Source organism: Diabrotica virgifera, chromosome 6 (assembly GCF_917563875.1).
Source record: "Diabrotica virgifera virgifera chromosome 6, PGI_DIABVI_V3a".
NCBI lineage: Eukaryota > Metazoa > Arthropoda > Insecta > Coleoptera > Chrysomelidae > Diabrotica > Diabrotica virgifera.
In genome coordinates, this window is record NC_065448.1 from 213,564,469 (window position 1) to 213,583,385 (window position 18,917).

The window sequence follows — 18,917 nt, forward strand, 5'->3', positions numbered from 1 at the left end:
CACTAGGCTCTAATCATTTTATTATCAATATGGAAATATTAGATAGTACTACAACTGAAGAGTTTATACCCAGAAGTAAGTGGAACATTAGAAAAGCCAATTGGACTCTATACACAACCTCAGTTGAAAATTTTTTTAATAGTGTTTACGAAATGGACAGTACATCTGATAAATATTGCTTTCTAATAGATAGTATGAATCATGCTGCGCACATTTCAATCCCGCAATATAAAACTTTTAAAAATAAAATTCGTTGTTCCCCACCTTGGTGGAATACAGAATGTGATACAATTATTAAAGAAAGGCAAGAAGCACTGACAGAATATAAAAAAAATGCTAATTTTAATAATTATATAAAGTGTCAAGCTAGCATGGCTAAAACTAAGAAGAATCTAAAATTGATAGCTAAAAAGAGTTGGAAAGATTTTGTGTCTTCTCTAAACAAAAATACTCCAACTACAACGTTGTGGAAGCAAGCCAGAAAACTAAATAGAAAATCAATTCCAAATGCATACAATTTGGATAACACCTTAGAGGATGAAATCTTTGATAAAATTGCTCCGCCATCTGTTAAACCACCTAATACTCATAATTATATTCCAGATAAGCAAAGCCATTTTTTACTAGAACCTTTTAATATTACAGAACTAGAATATGTTCTAAAAAATCGAAATAACACGAGTCCAGGATTTGATAATATTAAATATCCAATGATTCAACATCTCCCTAAAATTGCCAAACTTCTAATGTTAGATATTTTTAATTGTGTAATCAGCAATAAATCAGTTATTGATCAATTTCACGATGTAATTGTTTTACCAATATTAAAACCAGGTAAAAACTCAAATTTGGCTCAGTCATATAGACCGATTTCTCTTATGTCCTGTATGTTGAAAACTCTAGAACGAATGATAAAACACAGGTTGGAATGGTGGGTAGAAAAAAATAAACTTCTTCCAGATTTTCAGTTTGGTTATAAAAAAGGATATGGTACTTTAGACGCACTTTCTACACTAGTAACAGATATTCAAAACACATTTTCCAACAACACCTATTTACCTACTATATGCTTAGACATTGAAAGTGCATATGACAATGTCAGTCTTGACATTTTAAGGGAAAAATTGATAAAACATTTTCATATACCGCCTCAGTTGGCTGAAGCTCTTTATAATTTTTATTCCTGCAGAAAGATATATCTAAGAACTAATTATAATAAACTGATAGGCCCTAGATATAATAATTTAGGACTACCACAGGTATCAGTATTGAGTCCCCTTTTGTTTAATATGTATACTGCGGATTTGCATAAAGTCCCTACTGACATTTTTAAATTTCAAATAATACAATATGCTGATGATTTTCTCCTGTATTCACAGGCCAAAACTTATGATAACTCGGTTCAAACCTTAGGACGAATTCAATATTGTGTTAATTTATGGTTCAATCAAAACGGATTCGAAATAGCTCAAAATAAATCTACTGTCTGTATTTTCACTCGACATAATATCCCAAAAATAGAGAATTTAAAACTTAATGGCTACGACTATGCATTTGCTTCTTCCATTAAGTATTTGGGAATGATTTTGGATCGTAAATTGACTTGGAAATTACATATTGACTTTATGATAAATCGATGTAATAAGGGTCTAAATTTTCTTAAATCAGTTTCAAGGATCTGGTGGGGAGCTGATGTTGAAACTTCCTTGCTTTTCTATCGATCATATATTAGATCTATAATTGATTATGGTAGTATTCTATATGGCTCAGCTTCTAAACATATTTTAAACAAAGTAGACGTTGTACAAAACTTAGGACTCCGTATCTGTTTGGGAGCTATGAAATCAACCCCAAATAAAGCTTTACATGTAGAAGCTTTAGAAATTCCACTCAATTATAGAAGGAAATATCTCAGCCAGAAATTTTTAATGAAAATTCGTTACCTAAATATCGGTCTTTACCAAAATATTAACAAGCTGAATGTAGCGGATTTAACTAATAAATACTGGAAGCTAAAGAACTCTCCTCCCCTTTGCGAGGCTTTTCGAGATCTGTTAAATTTTGACTGTGATTATAACATGATTGATAGTTTTGGACTCGAAGATTTTCATTCTTTTTTACATACAGTTAAATTAGTAAAACCAAGTTACCATGAAAACAGTAATATTAGCTCTAACATCTAAGAACATTCTTAGATAATTGGCCAGATTCTATAAATATATATACAGATGCATCTAAGACGTTAGTTGGCACTGGATGTGCCTTTTTCATACCTGCTACTAAAACAGAAAAAATATTTAAGTTAGGCCATGATTTTTCTATCTTCAGTGCTGAAGCCATAGCAATTTATGAGGCCCTGCAATATTTTAAAGAATCAGAAGATATATCTGCAACAATTATTTCCGATTCACTCTCTGTTCTTCTTGCTATTCAAACTATAGATTTTCCCAATAACAATTCAAATATTTATATCCTACTAATTAAGAAAATCCTTTTTGAAATTTATAAAAATAAAAGAAGAGTGAACTTTTTATGGGTTAAGGCTCATATAGGACTAACGCATAATGAATATGTTGATAGGTTGGCTAAAAAAGCCATTGAATATGGTACTTCACATAATCGTAAGTTTTGCATATCTGACTTAGTTAACACTATTAAGCATCGAGTTAAAAATCAGTGGAGTCAATCATGGCGAGATCTTTGTAAACAATCCAAATCTCAGTATTCACTGATTCAACCTTCTGTTCCAAATATATATTGGTTTAAAAATTACGTAGTACCTCGAAGATATATAACAACATTAATTAGAATGAAGTTTGGACATGCATGTTTCCCTCTACATCTAGCAAGAATTAAAGTTTTTGATTCAAATCTTTGTACAGAATGTCAGAAGGTTGGTGACTTAAATCATACTTTCTTTGAGTGCGCAAAATATATTCCATGCACATATAATTTAATCCAAGATTTAATAAAATGTAATGTTTTTCCACCTTTCAATGTATCCTATCTATTGTCTCTGAACAGCAAGAATATATATGATTGTTTAATGAAATTTATCTGTGAAACTAAAATTAATCTCTAAACTTGTTAATCCTGATAATTTGGTATATTATGTACATATGAAAAAAGAAGAAGAAGAAGAAGAAGATACATAATGGAAAATGTGGTGAGCAACTTGGACAGTCCATAGCGGCCAGCTTTTGAACTGAGTAGAGAGCTGTAGAAGAGTTTGCTATGGAACTCTAAGGACCTCATTGCCTTCCTTATGTATGAACAGAAAACAAAAAAAAAAGTTGTGACTGGCTAAATGACACCCAAGTCAATGCCATAAAAAAAAAAAAAAATCACGATAAATCGATTTTTCCGATTATAGCGCCATCTATCCACAATTCGAAAAAATATCTTGAATAAAAGTTGCTTACTTTTATGTAAGCAATCCAAATCTGCAATAAAAGCTGGGGGGTTTTCATTTAAGATTTTAAAGTTACCCCCACCCCACCTCCAGGGGGTGGAATGAGGGTCGGGTTTGCTGTCATTCCATAGATTTTTGAAAATTATTGAATACGTATTTTACAGTTTTTCGATACGATGTTTATTTCGTGAAATATTCGACCGTTCCGCTACTTTTGGGACACCCTATATAAAAAAAGAGTGTGTGTACTTTGTACGCACGTAAGAAGTTATATAGTCCGTTCGCTAAACTCAGACTCAACTGGCTAGTGATTTAAGCTAGTAATTTTGCCAATTTCATAAAATTGCCAAAAAAATAATTACTAAATAGTTAATAATTACTAAATATTTAGTAATTTTGCAAATTTTGTCAAAATTGGCAAAAAACAAAAAAGTTACTTACTAAAATCTTTAGCCATTTGCGTCTGAGTTTAGCAAACCGACTATACTCCTATTTTTATGATTTTAACGAAACAAATATATTTTAAACATTTTAATTGTATTTTTATTTAGATATTAAACTAATTTTAATACTTAGAATAATACCAAAAATTAAAAATAACGTTAATACGTAATTTTTTACGAACTGGAGCGTCCCCGCAATTGCTTTTCTCATGAGGAATCGTATAAACTCTAAAAAACGTCGTTTTTCGACAAAAAATTTATAGCATAATTTTTTTATGGGCATAGCCTTTGGATTTTCTGCTGTATTTTCGTCAAATTTTAAAATTCGTAAAAATGGTAAATTCTCTAAAAATAATGTTAATCCGTCATTTTTTGACGAACTGGAGCGTCCCAGCATTTGCTTTTCCCTTGAGAAATCGTAGAAAATCTGAAAAACGTCAGCATTTCTACACAATTTTAATAGAAGTATAACTTCTAACGTGCGTACAAAGTACATACATATTCTTTTTTCTATATTAATAAGTTCAAAAATAAATATAAAAACTATTTAAAAAGTCAGCAAAACTATAAACTCACTTTTGTCTCTGTTCTCACAACTTTTAAAACACAATTTAAGAACCATTGGTAACCATAATATTAAAAAATGACAACACATTCTTTAAGCACAGCCGCCATATTGGAAAATTTTTGACATGTCATTAGAATACCCAATCAGAGCAGACCTATAACGTATTTGCGCGTAGCACCAACAATTTTGATGAATTCGCGCACATTTACATTCACTCCCAATCGCGTCTAAAGAAGTATAACTTCAAAATTTTTTTCTATGTTTCGAAATTTTTTAAATTTATCTCTTCATCTGTTATAAGCTAAATAATTGATATAGTTGTTCCATTATATCTTTGCACAAACGTCACGATTCATTTGCAAACACTGTAATATCAGTGATATGTACTGTCAATGTAATAGTCTAAGAGCTAGTGAACCCTCCGACTAACGGTCGTCCTGTAAGGCTAGAAATTTTTCTAGTGATAATTCACAGCACAATAAGGCTAAAACCCATGACCTGGCAGGCCTCAGTGGTGCACTTGTATCTACCAGGTGAATCGAAAAGTGCAAATTTAGGGGGTAAAATAAACTTTCTCCTGTAAGTTTTAAATTTAAGTATGTGTTTGAGTAAGTCATTCAGAAGAAATGTTTACAATGACAGGCGATTCTGAAGAGCATAAGACCTTGCCAGGCGAGGGGAAAGATTATGGGTTTTTCCTAAAATTATTCTTTTTACATCGAACAAATTTTTTTAGGTTTTTTGAATCATTTTAAACAGAAAACATCTTTTGTGATTTTTCTCTTAAGTTAATGGTTTTTGTTATATGAGCGATTGAAAATGTTCAAAATTGAGAAATCGGCCATTTTTAACCCTAAATCGGACATTTATCTAAAAATTTCAATGTTGCCAAGATACGTAGATATTCTTTAAACATTGATTGATGAAATCCCGAAGAGTTTTTTGCAATAAAATATCGAAAACCCCTTTGTTTTTTTAATTGCTAATCAAGAGTGTGCGACACTGTAGTATAAGTGAGGACGTTTGAGTTTGCATAAATTCATTATCTCGAGAATGGGCAAATTTAAAGAGAAATCCTCAGACAGGTCGATTTTTATTTTTGAATTAGGACTTTTTGGCATATATATAATACTAGTGACGTCATCCATCTGGGCGTGATGACGTAATCGATGATTTTTTTAAATAAGAGTAGGGGTTGTGTGATAGGTCATTGCAAAGGTTATTTAATTCTCTATTCAGTAATATAAACATTAACATAATTTATACAGGGTGTACAAAAAAAATTTTTCTTCTATTTGTCAAATTTAATCAAAGTTAATTTAATAAAAAAAAATTTTTTGTACACCCTATATAAATAATTATGTTAATGTTTATATCAGTGAATAGAAAATTCAATAACCTTTCAAATGAGCTATCACACAACCCCCACTCTCATTTAAAAAAATCATCGATTACGTCATCACGCTCAGATGGATGACGTCACTAGTATTATATATATGCCAAAAAGTCCTAATTTAAAAATAAAAATCGACCTGTCTGAGGATTTCTCTTGAAATTTGCCCATTCTCGAGATAATGAATTTATGCAAACTCAAACGTCCTCACTTAAACTACAGTGTCGCACCTGCTTGATTAGCAATTAAAAAAACAAAGGGGTTTTCGATATTTTATTGCAAAAAACTCTTCGGGATTTCATCAATCAATGTTTAAAGAATATCTACGTATCTTGGCAACATTGAAATTTTTAGATAAATGTCCGATTTAGGGTTAAAAATGGCCGATTTCTCAATTTTGAACATTTTCAATCGCTCATATAACAAAAACCATTAACTTAAGAGAAAAATCACAAAAGATGTTTTCTGTTTAAAATGATTCAAAAAACCTAAAAAAAATTTGTTCGATGCAAAAAGAATAATTTTAGGAAAAACCCATAATCTTTCCCCTCGCCTGGCAAGGTCTTATGCTCTTCAGAATCGCCTGTCATTGTAAACATTTCTTCTGAATGACTTACTCAAACACATACTTAAATTTAAACCTTACAGGAGAAAGTTTATTTTACCCCCTAAATTTGCACTTTTCGATTCACCTGGTAGATACAAGTGCACCACTGAGGCCTGCCAGGTCATGGGTTTTAGCCTTATTGTGCTATGAATTATCACTAGAAAAATTTCTAGCCTTACAGGACGACCGTTAGTCGGAGGGTTCACTAGCTCTTAGACTATAATAATTAGGAAATGACTATTATCGGTAGACGTATTTTATATAGTTATATTGTATATTCATATTTAACGATGTTATAATATATTTAACACAATATAACCTTATAAAATAAACACAATATATGTACGTTATAAATTCCAATAAACACAACAAATGCGCGAAAGTCGCCGACACTGAAAATGATAAACGTCAAAATTCATAATAATAAAAAAGGTATGAAAGACATTCCGTATTGTTTATCCTTGTTTAACTTATTGTGGTTTCTATGGACAAAATTTTGTTTAATTTAATAATAATAATAAGCAGTTTAATTTTGTGATACTAGTTCCTGTGAGTAAAAAAGATACCTAGTATAAAAGTAATTCGTGAAAATGTCATACGTGCAAATATGTAATGGAAGAACTATGTCCTACCTGTCTAAAACACTCATGTTGTGATGTATTAATTGGGTTATTTCTGCCAGAGGTTGTGACAGTTGAGTGATCATTCTTCTCGCTTCGTTAATAGCGGTTGTACTCTTTACATAGTGAGGCCTTAGCGGCTTATTTTTGCTATCTCCAGTTATATATTTAATTAACCTAAAACATAAAAGGTGATTATATTTATTGTATGTAGATTAAATTAGGAAGAAGATGCGACAAGCGGAGAACAGATTGTTCTAAACTTTGCAAAAAAAATGAAGTAGAAATTAGATGTTAAATAACCACCAAAATCATACGCAAATCTTTCCTATGACAGAAGTTCTATAGATAAAGAAGTTCTATAGATAAAGAAGTTCTATAAGTAAAAAGTGTCATCGTCTCTCCTACAGTAGTTAAAATTCTTTCAACTTCTCTTTAATATTTACAATCTCAGCTTCCGTGCGGGCAGAAATAACTTCGTTTAAATATAATACACACAAAACGCGCTTTGGCGTCCTTCTTCTTAACGTCTCCTATCAAGTCCCCTTGACGTTGGCGATTCATGGCGAAACTGTCTCTGTCTCGAGCTATTCTAAATAGTTGTTCTGCTTTCTTTATTTCTGTCCACTCCTTGATATTTTTCAACCAAGATACCTGCTTTCTACCAATTCCTCTGCGTCCTTCGATTTTACCCATCATAATAAGTTGAAAAATATTATATCGGTCTCCCCTTACTACGTGTCCAAAATAGGTCATCTTTCTATATTTGATGCCATCAAGCAGCTCACGGGCAGCATTTGCTCTTTTAAGGACTGCCACATTTGTCAGCATGCTGCCATATTTTTAGTGTACGTATGTGCAGCCACATTTCAAAGACCTCCAAACGATTAATGGTGGATATTTTTAATGTCCATGCTTCGACACCATACAAGGGGACTGACCAAATGTATCATTTAATCATGCGCTTTCGAAGATGAAGATGCAAGTTATCATTACCGAAGAATGACCTCATTTTTAAAAATATTGTGTTCAGTAATATGGCAACCAAGATATTTAAAACTTTGTACTCTTTAAATTATATGACCATCAACATATAACCGTGAATATTGATGGGCCAAACGGCTAAATACCATGTATTGAACAGTTTATGTTTAGGCCAAACTCTCTTCCCACTGTATCAATGACATTTAAAAGGCATTGTAATCCATTCATATCATCACTTAAAATAACTGTATCGTCTTAGGCGTCCATAGCAATAATCTTTGGAGATACGTCATCTTTGGAGATACGTACGCGTCACCGGAGCTGAAAGGGTTTTTTTTTATTTAATTTGATGGCTTTGGTAAAGACCAATTAGCCAGACAATAAAGTGTTTTAAACAAGTTCGTTCTGTTAAGGTACGTATCCATACGTAGGATGTTCCGTGCTCCGTGTAGCTGCTCAAATGGATACGGCATACGCTCCCTTACATATAAACCGCAAACCGGTTTAATCTAATAGGGCGAGCACCGACGTCTCCACTATGTGGAGCTGCTACATGGAGCACCAACGTATGGATACTTTAAAAATCCTTACCTCCAACTCTGTTGAGCAGACTTGTCCCAGCTCTCTTTATTTCTTTCTTTGATGTTAGAATCAAAACGAATACCTTTCTGAACGGCTGTGAGATATTTAAAAGGTTCGTTATCAAAATAAAAAATATTTCTCTTCATACTAATTTTAGCATAAGGAGGGCGGCTGGCAATTTCGTTTATTGCCTTTTCCAATATTTTAATGGATTCTCCAGCTCCATAATCTGATCTGTTAAAATAAAAAAAATAATATACAGTAGGACCCCGATTATCCGGGTGCGGATTATCCGTGCTATGATTTTCTATTACTCAAGTTGCGTTTTTGAGGTTTTATCAAAATAGCGTCATCGTAAATCACTTAACGGAAACTCTATATGACGAAAGAGAGACTCATAATGAAAGATTTATTTTTTTCTGTTATTTTTTTATGGTAGGTACAAATTTATGACATACATGTGTATGTCATACACATGTGTATTGGGATTTTCCCATTGATCTTTTTTTACATACATGTGTATTCGTATATATGTATTATACATAAGAAATACATGTTCGGATTATCCGTGCCACCCTTCGGTCCCGAGGAGCACGGATAATCGGGGTTCTACTGTACTACATAAGAACCCATAAGGAGCAAACTATTGTCAATCTAAATAAATGGTGAACTGGACAGTGGAAAGGAAAACCTTTTACACTGTGAAGCTTGAAGATGTCAGTCAGAGAAGCAGAGAGAAAAGCTCGTTGTTCTACTAATCCTGATAATGTACAGATAATGGACTGATGATGTTTTGTAAACAAAAAACGAAACGTTTTCAAAAATTTATGGATTAGTAGAACAATGAGCTTTTCCCTCTCCTCTTCTCTGGCTGACATCTTCAAGCTTCACTCACAGTGTAAAAGGTTTTCCTTTCCACTGTCCACTTCACCATTTATCTAAATAAGAACTGTACCTAAAATTATTAAACTAACGTTCAATGCTACTAATACGCGATAGTATAAACAGAAGAAAAAAAATCACTAAGCGCCGGACTCCATTTGCGATTTGTAGTCGCGAAGATTGAACACACTGTTTCAAATAAAAGTCAATCCATTTATGGATTGACTTTTATTTGAAACAATGTGTTCAATCTTAGCGACTACAAATCGCAAATGGAGTCCGGCGCTAAGGTCCGGTTCCACCAACAACAAATAAATCAATGAATAGTTATTCGTCGAATAAAATTTATTAGACGTTTATATTTTTATTTTGTTTCAATAAAATTTTGATAATTTAAAGTTATACTGACGAATTTACTTTCTTATAGATATTTACAGTGAGATTAACTTGCCAATTTGTTCGAAAAGTAAATATTTATTTCATAAATAAATAAAATAAGTCTTATTTGACGTTAGTAAAATGGAGAAATGTCGGTTTATGGGTCGAATAACTTTATTCATAGAATAACTACTATATGTTGTTGGTGAAACTGGCCATAAACGCGGTAAAAATGAGTGGCGCACACAATATTCCAGATACAAGCTGATATGAATTTTGATACGCAAAAATGTATTATAATTTTGATGGAAAATAAAATTATAATTTTATTTTGAAAGATTTTTCCATGGTATTTGCTAAATTTGAAGTAAAAAGCGCCACAAAAGAGCACCTTTTGATAAAGTTCGCAGTTTGATACTCTTAATGTGGCGCGTTTTACTTCAAGTTAAGCAAATAAACTCTTGTAGCTGGGATATTGTGTGCGCCACTCATTTTTACTGCGTTTAGCGGTTTTTTATTTTTGTATCAAGAGTTTTTTAAAGTTTTTTTTTAATTAAATGTATGCATGAACTCGAGTGTAATGTTCCTCGATTACACGTTAAGAGTTATAAATGGTCGCCTTTGTCGCATTATCGCCCAAATGGTCTAGTGGTTACGACACTAAACTTGTGATAGGGCAATTCGAGTTCATATCCCAGCCATCCCGATATATTTTTTCCATATAATGCTTTGTGTCCATCGAATGTACACTGGATTTTTTTATCCAGAATAGATTGAAAAAAAAAAGTATTGGGATGGCAAATGAACTCGAACTTTCTCTAAGTTTGGGCGAAATTCAACTAAAATTGTTTCTCTCTTGCAATGATAAAATATAGTTTACTCTCATACCGATTTAAAAGTAAACAGCTAAATATACTTACCCTCTCGTATGTGTAAAACAAAAGATGATATTATCGCATGCCGTCTTATCCAAGCGTGAAAAAATTTGATTCATACAGTATTGGAAAAAGACTGTGTATCTGGCTTCGTTAGGTTTTAAAAGGAAACAAATAGCATGCAGTTCATGTAAATTGGCAATATATCTTAAGATATTTTCGGCATTTATATCGTCCTAAAAAGATATAATGTTTACATAGTTTTTTACATACAATCCCCGGCACAAAATGCAGCCACTAAATATTTTTGATTAAGTATGACAATTTAGAACTTTTTTATTTGTATTCCGATTTTCATGACTCTTGCGCAAGATTCTTAATTCAAGAGCTGCGCAATTTTCTGTAAATTTAATAAAAACACTGATTGACTCATAAACATGAATATCTTAAATAGAGATAAATGAGATAAGTCATGAAATAGAGATAAATATATTGATACAATGGCATGGAATGGCCCGCATGCAGCCCAGACCTCAATCCTCTCGAGCATTTATGGGATGAATTGAAAATAGCTATTCGCTGTCATCCTAGGCCTCTAGAAAATTTGGTACAATTAAGGTTGACGCTGGTAGAGGAATATCGGGCTATTCCCTAGGCATGGATAATACATCTTATTCATTCGATGCCAAACATTGCGAGCAGTCATTGCTGCGAGAGTTGGACATACCGGCTATTGAATGGTTTTGTTTTGTTAATTTTGTTTTGTGTTGTTAATTTTAGTGCGTTTGTGCGAAAATCTACAAAGAAAGAAATGGAGGACATAAGAATATCCACCCTATAGTCCCGATTTATCGCCTTTTATCTTTTTTATCTTTCACATCTTTGGGCCACTGAAAGAGGCATTACAAGATAACCGTCTTCAGTCGGACGAAGAAGTAAAAAATGCCTTAAAGAATTTTTCGAGCAACAGCCAGAAGAATTGTTTCAGGGTAAAGATACATCGATTGTTAAAACAATGAGATATGTGCTTTAGTAGTAGTGGTAAACTGTTTGTAGATATAAACGCCGGTATATATTTTCTCGATCAAAAATGGGTTTCAATTGAACAAGCCTCGTACTCATATATCAGTTATACATAGTTTAATAAAATAGGTTTTCGTTCATAATAAAACAATCCATTAATTTTAACAACTATTTTATTGTTTCGATGCCTACGTTTTGATATATTCTTTATAAATTAATATAATTATAACAATTTGCGCATGTGCCACTACATGTTACATAACATAATGCATAGTAATATACAAAATAATACTATATGATACTATGCGTTTATTTACGCTTTTGATTGTTCGTTTTTATCATTTACTACAAATTGGAACGATTTAATTGAAATAGGCAGGGCCGGAAGTAGCTAACAGAGCTTTGTCAGGGGGGGGGGAAGGGTTTACTAATACCTTTCTTGATCCCCTCATCCTTAGCAAACAACTAAAATATAATACCTCAGTAAGCAATTTTTTAGATGCGGTAGTTGAAATTCTGTACTGATAAAAAAGGTCTAAGTCAAACAAAACAAACAAAAAGGTATAAGTCTAAAGAAATCAATAAACTATTAGTATGGTAACGTAAAATCCTGTGAGTTATAACATGGTCCTTGCAGGGACAGTGTGACAAATGAATGGAGGCGCAGATACAACAATGAATTAAATTAGAGTCTCTTCGGGCAGGGAAACATCGTGAGATACATAAAAGCCAATAGACTAAAATGGCGCAATAGAGCTTTGTCACGGGGGGGGGGGGAAGGTTTGCTAATACCTTTCTTGATCCCCCTCACCCTCAGCAAACAACTAAAATATAATACCTCAGTAAGCAATTTTTTAGATGCGGTAGTTGAAATTTTGTACTGATAAAAAAAGGTCTAAGTCAAACAAAATAAACAAAAAGGTATAAGTCTAACGAAATCAATAAACTATTAGTATGGGAACGTAAAATCCTGTGAGTTATAACATGGTCCTTGCAGGGACAGTGTGACAAATGAATGGAGGCGCAGATACAACAATGAATTAAATTAGAGACTCTCTTCGGACAGGGAAACATCGTGAGATACATAAAAGCCAATAGACTAAAATAGCGCAATAGAGCTTTGTCAGGGGGAGAAAGGGTTTACTAATACCTTTCTTGATCCCCTCACCCTTAGCAAACAACTAAAATATAATACCTCAGTAAGCAATTTTTTAGATGCGGTAGTTGAAATTCTGTACTGATAAAAAAAGGTCTAAGTCAAACAAAACAAACAAAAAGGTATAAGTCTAAAGAAATCCATAAACTATTAGTATGGGAACGTAAAATCCTGTGAGTTATAACATGGTCCTTGCAGGGACAGTGTGACAAATGAATGGAGGCGCAGATACAACAATGAATTAAATTAGAGACTCTCTTCGGACAGGGAAACATCGTGAGATACATAAAAGCCAATAGACTAAAATGGCGCAATAGAGCTTTGTCAGGGGGGGAAGGTTTGCTAATAACTTTCTTGATCCCTCTCACCCTCAGCAAACAACTAAAATATAATACCTCAGTAAGCAATTTTTTAGATCCGGTAGTTGAAATTCTGTACTGATAAAAAAAGGTCTAAGTCAAACAAAATAAACAAAAAGGTATAAGTCTAAAGAAATCAATAAACTATTAGTATGGTAACGTAAAATCCTGTGAGTTATAACATGGTCCTTGCAGGGACAGTGTGACAAATGAATGGAGGCGCAGATACAACAATGAATTAAATTAGAGACTCTCTTCGGATAGGGAAACATCGTGACATACATAAAAGCCAATAGACTAAAATGTGCAGGCCACGTGGTACAGAGTGATGACGACTGACTGATTAGCAATGTGTTTTGGGAAAGACCAGACGGTAGAAGATCGGCAGGACGGCCTAGAAAAAGATGGAAAGATGCAGTCAAAGAATACCTGGAGAAGATGGAAGTGAAACCATGGGAAATAGTACCACAGGATCTGAACCAATGGAAGACAATAGTAAACGCGGCAAAGACTCACGAAGACTTGTAAAAGCCAAAGATGATGATGATGAAGTCCAACATATCGATTTTAACAAATAATATAAAATTTATTATTTCATATTTCGAATACTTTCTCTCTTATACATATACTGACTATAATACTGCGCATAGACGCCATCTCCCACCGGCACTTTTAGAATATGTGCACTGTACTCGTATATTGAAAAGCAGGTAGGTATATTAAATAACAAAAATTGTATTGTAATAACAAAATTGTAACCACGCAAAAATTTGTTATGTATTGTACCTAAAAATTATTTTTCGAGCCTTCTTAACTGCAAATGTATTTAATAAGGGATGCTTATTTTTGTTCAAATAATACTTAGATTAGAAAGACTTTCCTGTCCTAGTATACTTCATATGTCCAAGTTTTTAATAATTTTGAATTTGCTAAGACTTCGTTCTCTAGATGACACTGTGAGTGGCAGCGTGAGAAAAATTTACAGTGCAATAGTAATATTAGGGTAGCCTTTATCTATCTTATTTTTATAAATAAGACGAGAGAAGAGAGAAAGAGAGAGATAATAAATCATGTCAGTTCGTAAAATAAATTTGTCTATTAAGTAAATAAATGTATAAAAATGTGTAAATTAATTGTGTTTGTAATAGTAGTATGTATTTAGAAAACTGCAAAAATTAAAATAAGTGTTAGAAAACTGTAAATAAATTAAAATAAACATTACAATAGGATGAAATCTATCATCATAAAATATCAGCAAGATATATTATTTCTATTCACTATCTCAATCTCACATTGTATCTACCTAATAGCCAAACTAATTTAAATCAAATTATCTTTTTGATATGAAATTTAAAGATAACATTTGATAAACAAGAGTTAGAAGTGTGTACAACTCATAAATAAATAAAATAATTAATTTATCAAAATAGTAATGATCAAATTTTTCCAAGTAATATTTTGAACCATTGTTTTGTCATTGGTAATTTTGGTAATTTTCATTAGAACGAAAACATGCATTGTTTCGGAAAAATTCAAACAAGCTTATATTTTTCTAAAACTTCTTTGTTAATTTATATACTTGTTAAAGTAAAAAGTTCTACTCGCAGATTTGGCCGCTAATTGTTTATTAATTGTTTAAACAATAACAATTGTTTTGTATAAATAATTTTAAAAATATCGTTAAATTCATCATTCATTTTACTTTGATCAAATATGTTTCTATTTTGTTTTTGATTATGCTGAATCCGAATATGGCATTGCAATTTGAAAATTCTTATACAGAAGCTCTTATACAGTATGTATGCGTAGTTAGGAACCACATGGAAAACTTTTTTATTATCAATTTTACGAAAAAAAGTTTGAAGAAATTATCGCTTTGGTATTATTCCCAAACCGTTTTCTCCGTCTCTTGGTTGTAGAATAAATTACTTCTTTTTCCTAATTGGTTTATTTAAAAAGACTACACTTACTAAAGCTAAGTTTAGCTTTTACGCCAGACACATCGAGAATTAATATTGTACAAAAAAGTCCCAAATATTAATTTGGACTTAATTATGAACTATTATAATTGAAAAAGCTATCGTTTTTGAAATATATGGAACATTGATAAATATTTTATTTTTGGAATTGTCACTCATTTTTTGAGATAGATTTTTTAAGAAGGCCAAAATCGTGTATTAAATGTGACATAATTTTAGGGGCGTAATAAAGCAAAGATTAGAATTTGGATTATATAATAAAGTTTCAACATTCTCCCCCGCGTTGAAGCATCCCTGCTTCAACTAAATTACACAGTAACAGAAACAGAAAAAACAAAGTGTTAGGAAGAATGTAACAAAACTAGAAATAAGCATGTTGGTCGTTTTAAGGTTAAGTTTGATTTGGTAATAAAGAAAGCTTTGAAATGGATCGGATAAACTCTCCGGAAGCCGTACGGAGCTTAACCACACGGACTTTGCCATCCTTACCAGGATATACTTCAATGATGCGCGCCAACGGCCACATCATTGGAGGTACATTATCTTCCTTGAGTAAAACTAGTTTATTTACTTGCAGGTTAGAATATTCTTCAGCCCATTTAGGCCGGTTCTGAAAGCGATTTAAGTAATCAACCGACCAACGTTTCCAAAAAACTTGTTGAATTTTAGAAATCTGCTGGAAGGTGGAAAGTCTATGTTCGTTTAAATGTAAAAGATCCTTTTCAGGATAAGCGGTGAGAAGAAACCCTATCAGAAAGTGTCCCGGTGTAAGGCAGGTTAAATCTGTAGGGTCATTAGAAACTGGACCTAAGGGCCGAGAATTTAGTATTGCCTCGATTTGACAAAGAATAGTGTTAAACTCTTCTGAAGTGAACAAAGCATTACCCACCAATCTCTTGATATGAAATTTTGCGCTTTTGATGGCGGATTCCCAGATTCCACCCCAATGCGGAGATCGAGGTGGAATGAATTTCCACTTAGTCTCATTTTGTGAAAGAAAGTAACAGATAATATTTACATTATTATTAGTTTTGAAAAATTGGTACAACTCATGTAGGACATTTTTTGCACCTAAAAAAATTGGTGGCGCTGTCACTATAGCTCACTGACGGATTTCCTCTTCTCGAGACAAAACGTTTTAAAGCGTTCAGAAAGGAGTCAGTAGACAGTCCAAGAACTAGCTCTATGTGAACTGCCTTGGTGACCATGCAAACAAAAACCGCAATGTATGATTTTATGAGTGGAGATTTACGAAGCCTTGAGGATTTTATTTGAAAGAATCCTCCGAAATCAATTCCAACTTTCTGAAATGGTCTAGAAACATTTACACGATCAGAGGGCAAACTTGCCATAATCTGTTGGCAGACTTGATTATTGAATCGAAAACACATATTGCAATTTCGAATGATTTTTTTGATCTCTCTGAACCCATTAAGGGGCCAATAACGTAAACGAATATTGCTCAGAACGGTTTGAGCACCAGCATGCCCGAGCCGCCTATGTTCGTACTCTAGTATGAGGGAGGTCGTATGATTATGGGGTGGCAAAAGCAAGGGATGTTTCTGTTGGTAGGGAATGGAGGCGTTACAAAGCCGTCCGACGATCCTCAGCATTGATAATTCATCGAGAAATGGATTTAAAGATAATAATTGTTTATTTGATAGTTGCTGGTCTGCAGAAAGTTCGGAAATTTCTTTAGAAAAATTGGTTAGCTGAACTTGCCGAACTATAAAATATAGAGCTTGGTCCAATTCTTCAACAGTGAGGGGATCAGATTGTCTGTTTCCTTTTAAACAATTGACAAATCTGAGTACATATGCGATAGTACGACGTAATCGAGAAAAAGAAGAAAATTTTTGAAATAATTGTTCCCAAGGAGGTTTTGAGTTGACGTTTGTGAGTATATTGGAACGAGTTTTTCTGTGCTCTGTAATTAGCTGATCAGCTATTGGGGGTTCATCAGAGAATTCTAAAGAATGATTAAGAAGAAAAGCAGGACCGGACCACCACAACTTGTTGTCCAGAATTTCTTGGGCTGATAAAAAGCGTGATAGAATGTCAGCACTGTTTTCAGCTGATTTAACGTATCGCCACTGACAATTTTGCGTCAGTTCTTGAATTTGAGCAACTCTATGCGATACGAACACTGACCATTTACTAGGGTGTGCCCTGCACCAACATAAAGCGACCTGAGAATCGGTCCACAAATTTATTGAGTCATACTCTAATTTATTTTCGAAGACTTGTAGAATTTTGTTTACAAGTTTCGCCAGCAAGAGCATAGCGCAAAGTTCTAACCTTGGAATGGTAATTGATTTAAGTGGGGCGACTCTAGATTTTGAAGATACTAAAGTAGAAGAAATATCATTGTCAGAATAAAGAACTCGAAAATAAATGCAAGCACCATAAGCCTCTATGCTTGCATCAGAAAAGCCATGAATTTCTATTTTGCTAATAGTTTTCGGACGAAAATATTGTCTAGCTATTTTTTGTTGTGAAAGCAAGGGGATATGTTCAATAAAATTGTGCCAATCTTTAAGAATGCAAGCGTCGTTTATTACGGTGTCCCAATGAAACTTTTTGAACCATAATTTTTGCATCAGTATCTTTCCTTTTACTATAACAGGATTTATCAAGCCTAACGGATCATAACATTGAGCTAAGATAGAAAGTATTTTTCTTTTGGTAACTGGACCATGCACGATTTCTTGAGGCACGGAAATACGAAGAGTATCTTTGGCTGTATTCCACTTTAGCCCAAGAACTTTACTTGGGACTTCATCTATGTTTATGTCATAATCAGCTTTTTGATTTTCCGAAATGTCTTTGGAAATATTTTTAAGAAAATAATCACTATTTGAACAATATTTATGCAACTCAAACCCATGCTTATTTAAGATGGTATTTAATTGAAAGTATAAATTGAAAAGTTCGTTGTGATTATATGAACCACAAAGGCCATCGTCCATATAGAATTGATTCAGAATTGCATCAGACGCAAGAGGAAATTCTAAATAGTTTAGACAAGCAATTTCTTTAAGAACCCTTGTTGCCAAGAACGGGGCTGAATTGGTTCCAAAAACTACAACATCGAGTTGGATACATTTAAAGTCTTCATCAGGGTTTTCTCGCCATAAAATGTTTTGAAGAAAAGTTTGTTCCGGGTTCACGAGGACCTGTCGGAACATTTTTTTTAATATCTACCGTGAATACAAAAGGAAAAAGTCTAAATCTACATAGAATGTCATACAATTCTGGCTGGACCTGATATCCCTTTAAACACACGTCGTTTAAGGAATACCCTGAGGAACTTTTGGCGCTGGCGTCCATGACAACGCGCAAACGCGTTGTTAAACTGGATTCTCTAACTACACCTAAGTGCGGAATAAAATATTTATTTTCAGATTTGGCATTTAGCAGAGTTAGGGGTACATAATGAGCATGTTTAAGGTCAATTAATTCATCAATAACTTTTTTATAGTCTTGATAAAAGTTGCAATTAGTTTTAAATTTATTTTCTAAAGAAATGAAACGCTTTCTGGCCATGTAATAAGAATTTCCTAACTTTAGATTTTCTGAAGGTGATTTCAGCGGCAAACTTACTTGAAATCTACCATTTTGTAAAATTTTGGTTGTAGAACGGAATAGGTTTTCAG

The 18,917-nt window shown here is 33.1% G+C and overlaps 1 protein-coding gene across 5 annotated transcripts in view; it reads right to left on the reverse strand.

Moving 5' to 3' along the window:
* The window catches only part of LOC126887194 (uncharacterized), an 85,287-nt gene that overhangs the window by 41,020 nt on the left and 25,350 nt on the right, over positions 1–18,917 (reverse strand). For 4 of the 5 annotated variants that reach the window (XM_050654586.1, XM_050654583.1, XM_050654584.1 and 1 more), the window contains 3 exons: positions 10,790–10,980; positions 8,619–8,843; positions 7,056–7,220 (listed from right to left, as the gene is read on the reverse strand). In XM_050654586.1, the coding sequence (XP_050510543.1) occupies positions 7,056–7,220; positions 8,619–8,843; positions 10,790–10,980 (581 nt within the window). The remainder of the gene's footprint in view (positions 1–7,055; positions 7,221–8,618; positions 8,844–10,789; positions 10,981–18,917) is intronic. The other variant, XM_050654587.1, reaches the window with a different exon arrangement.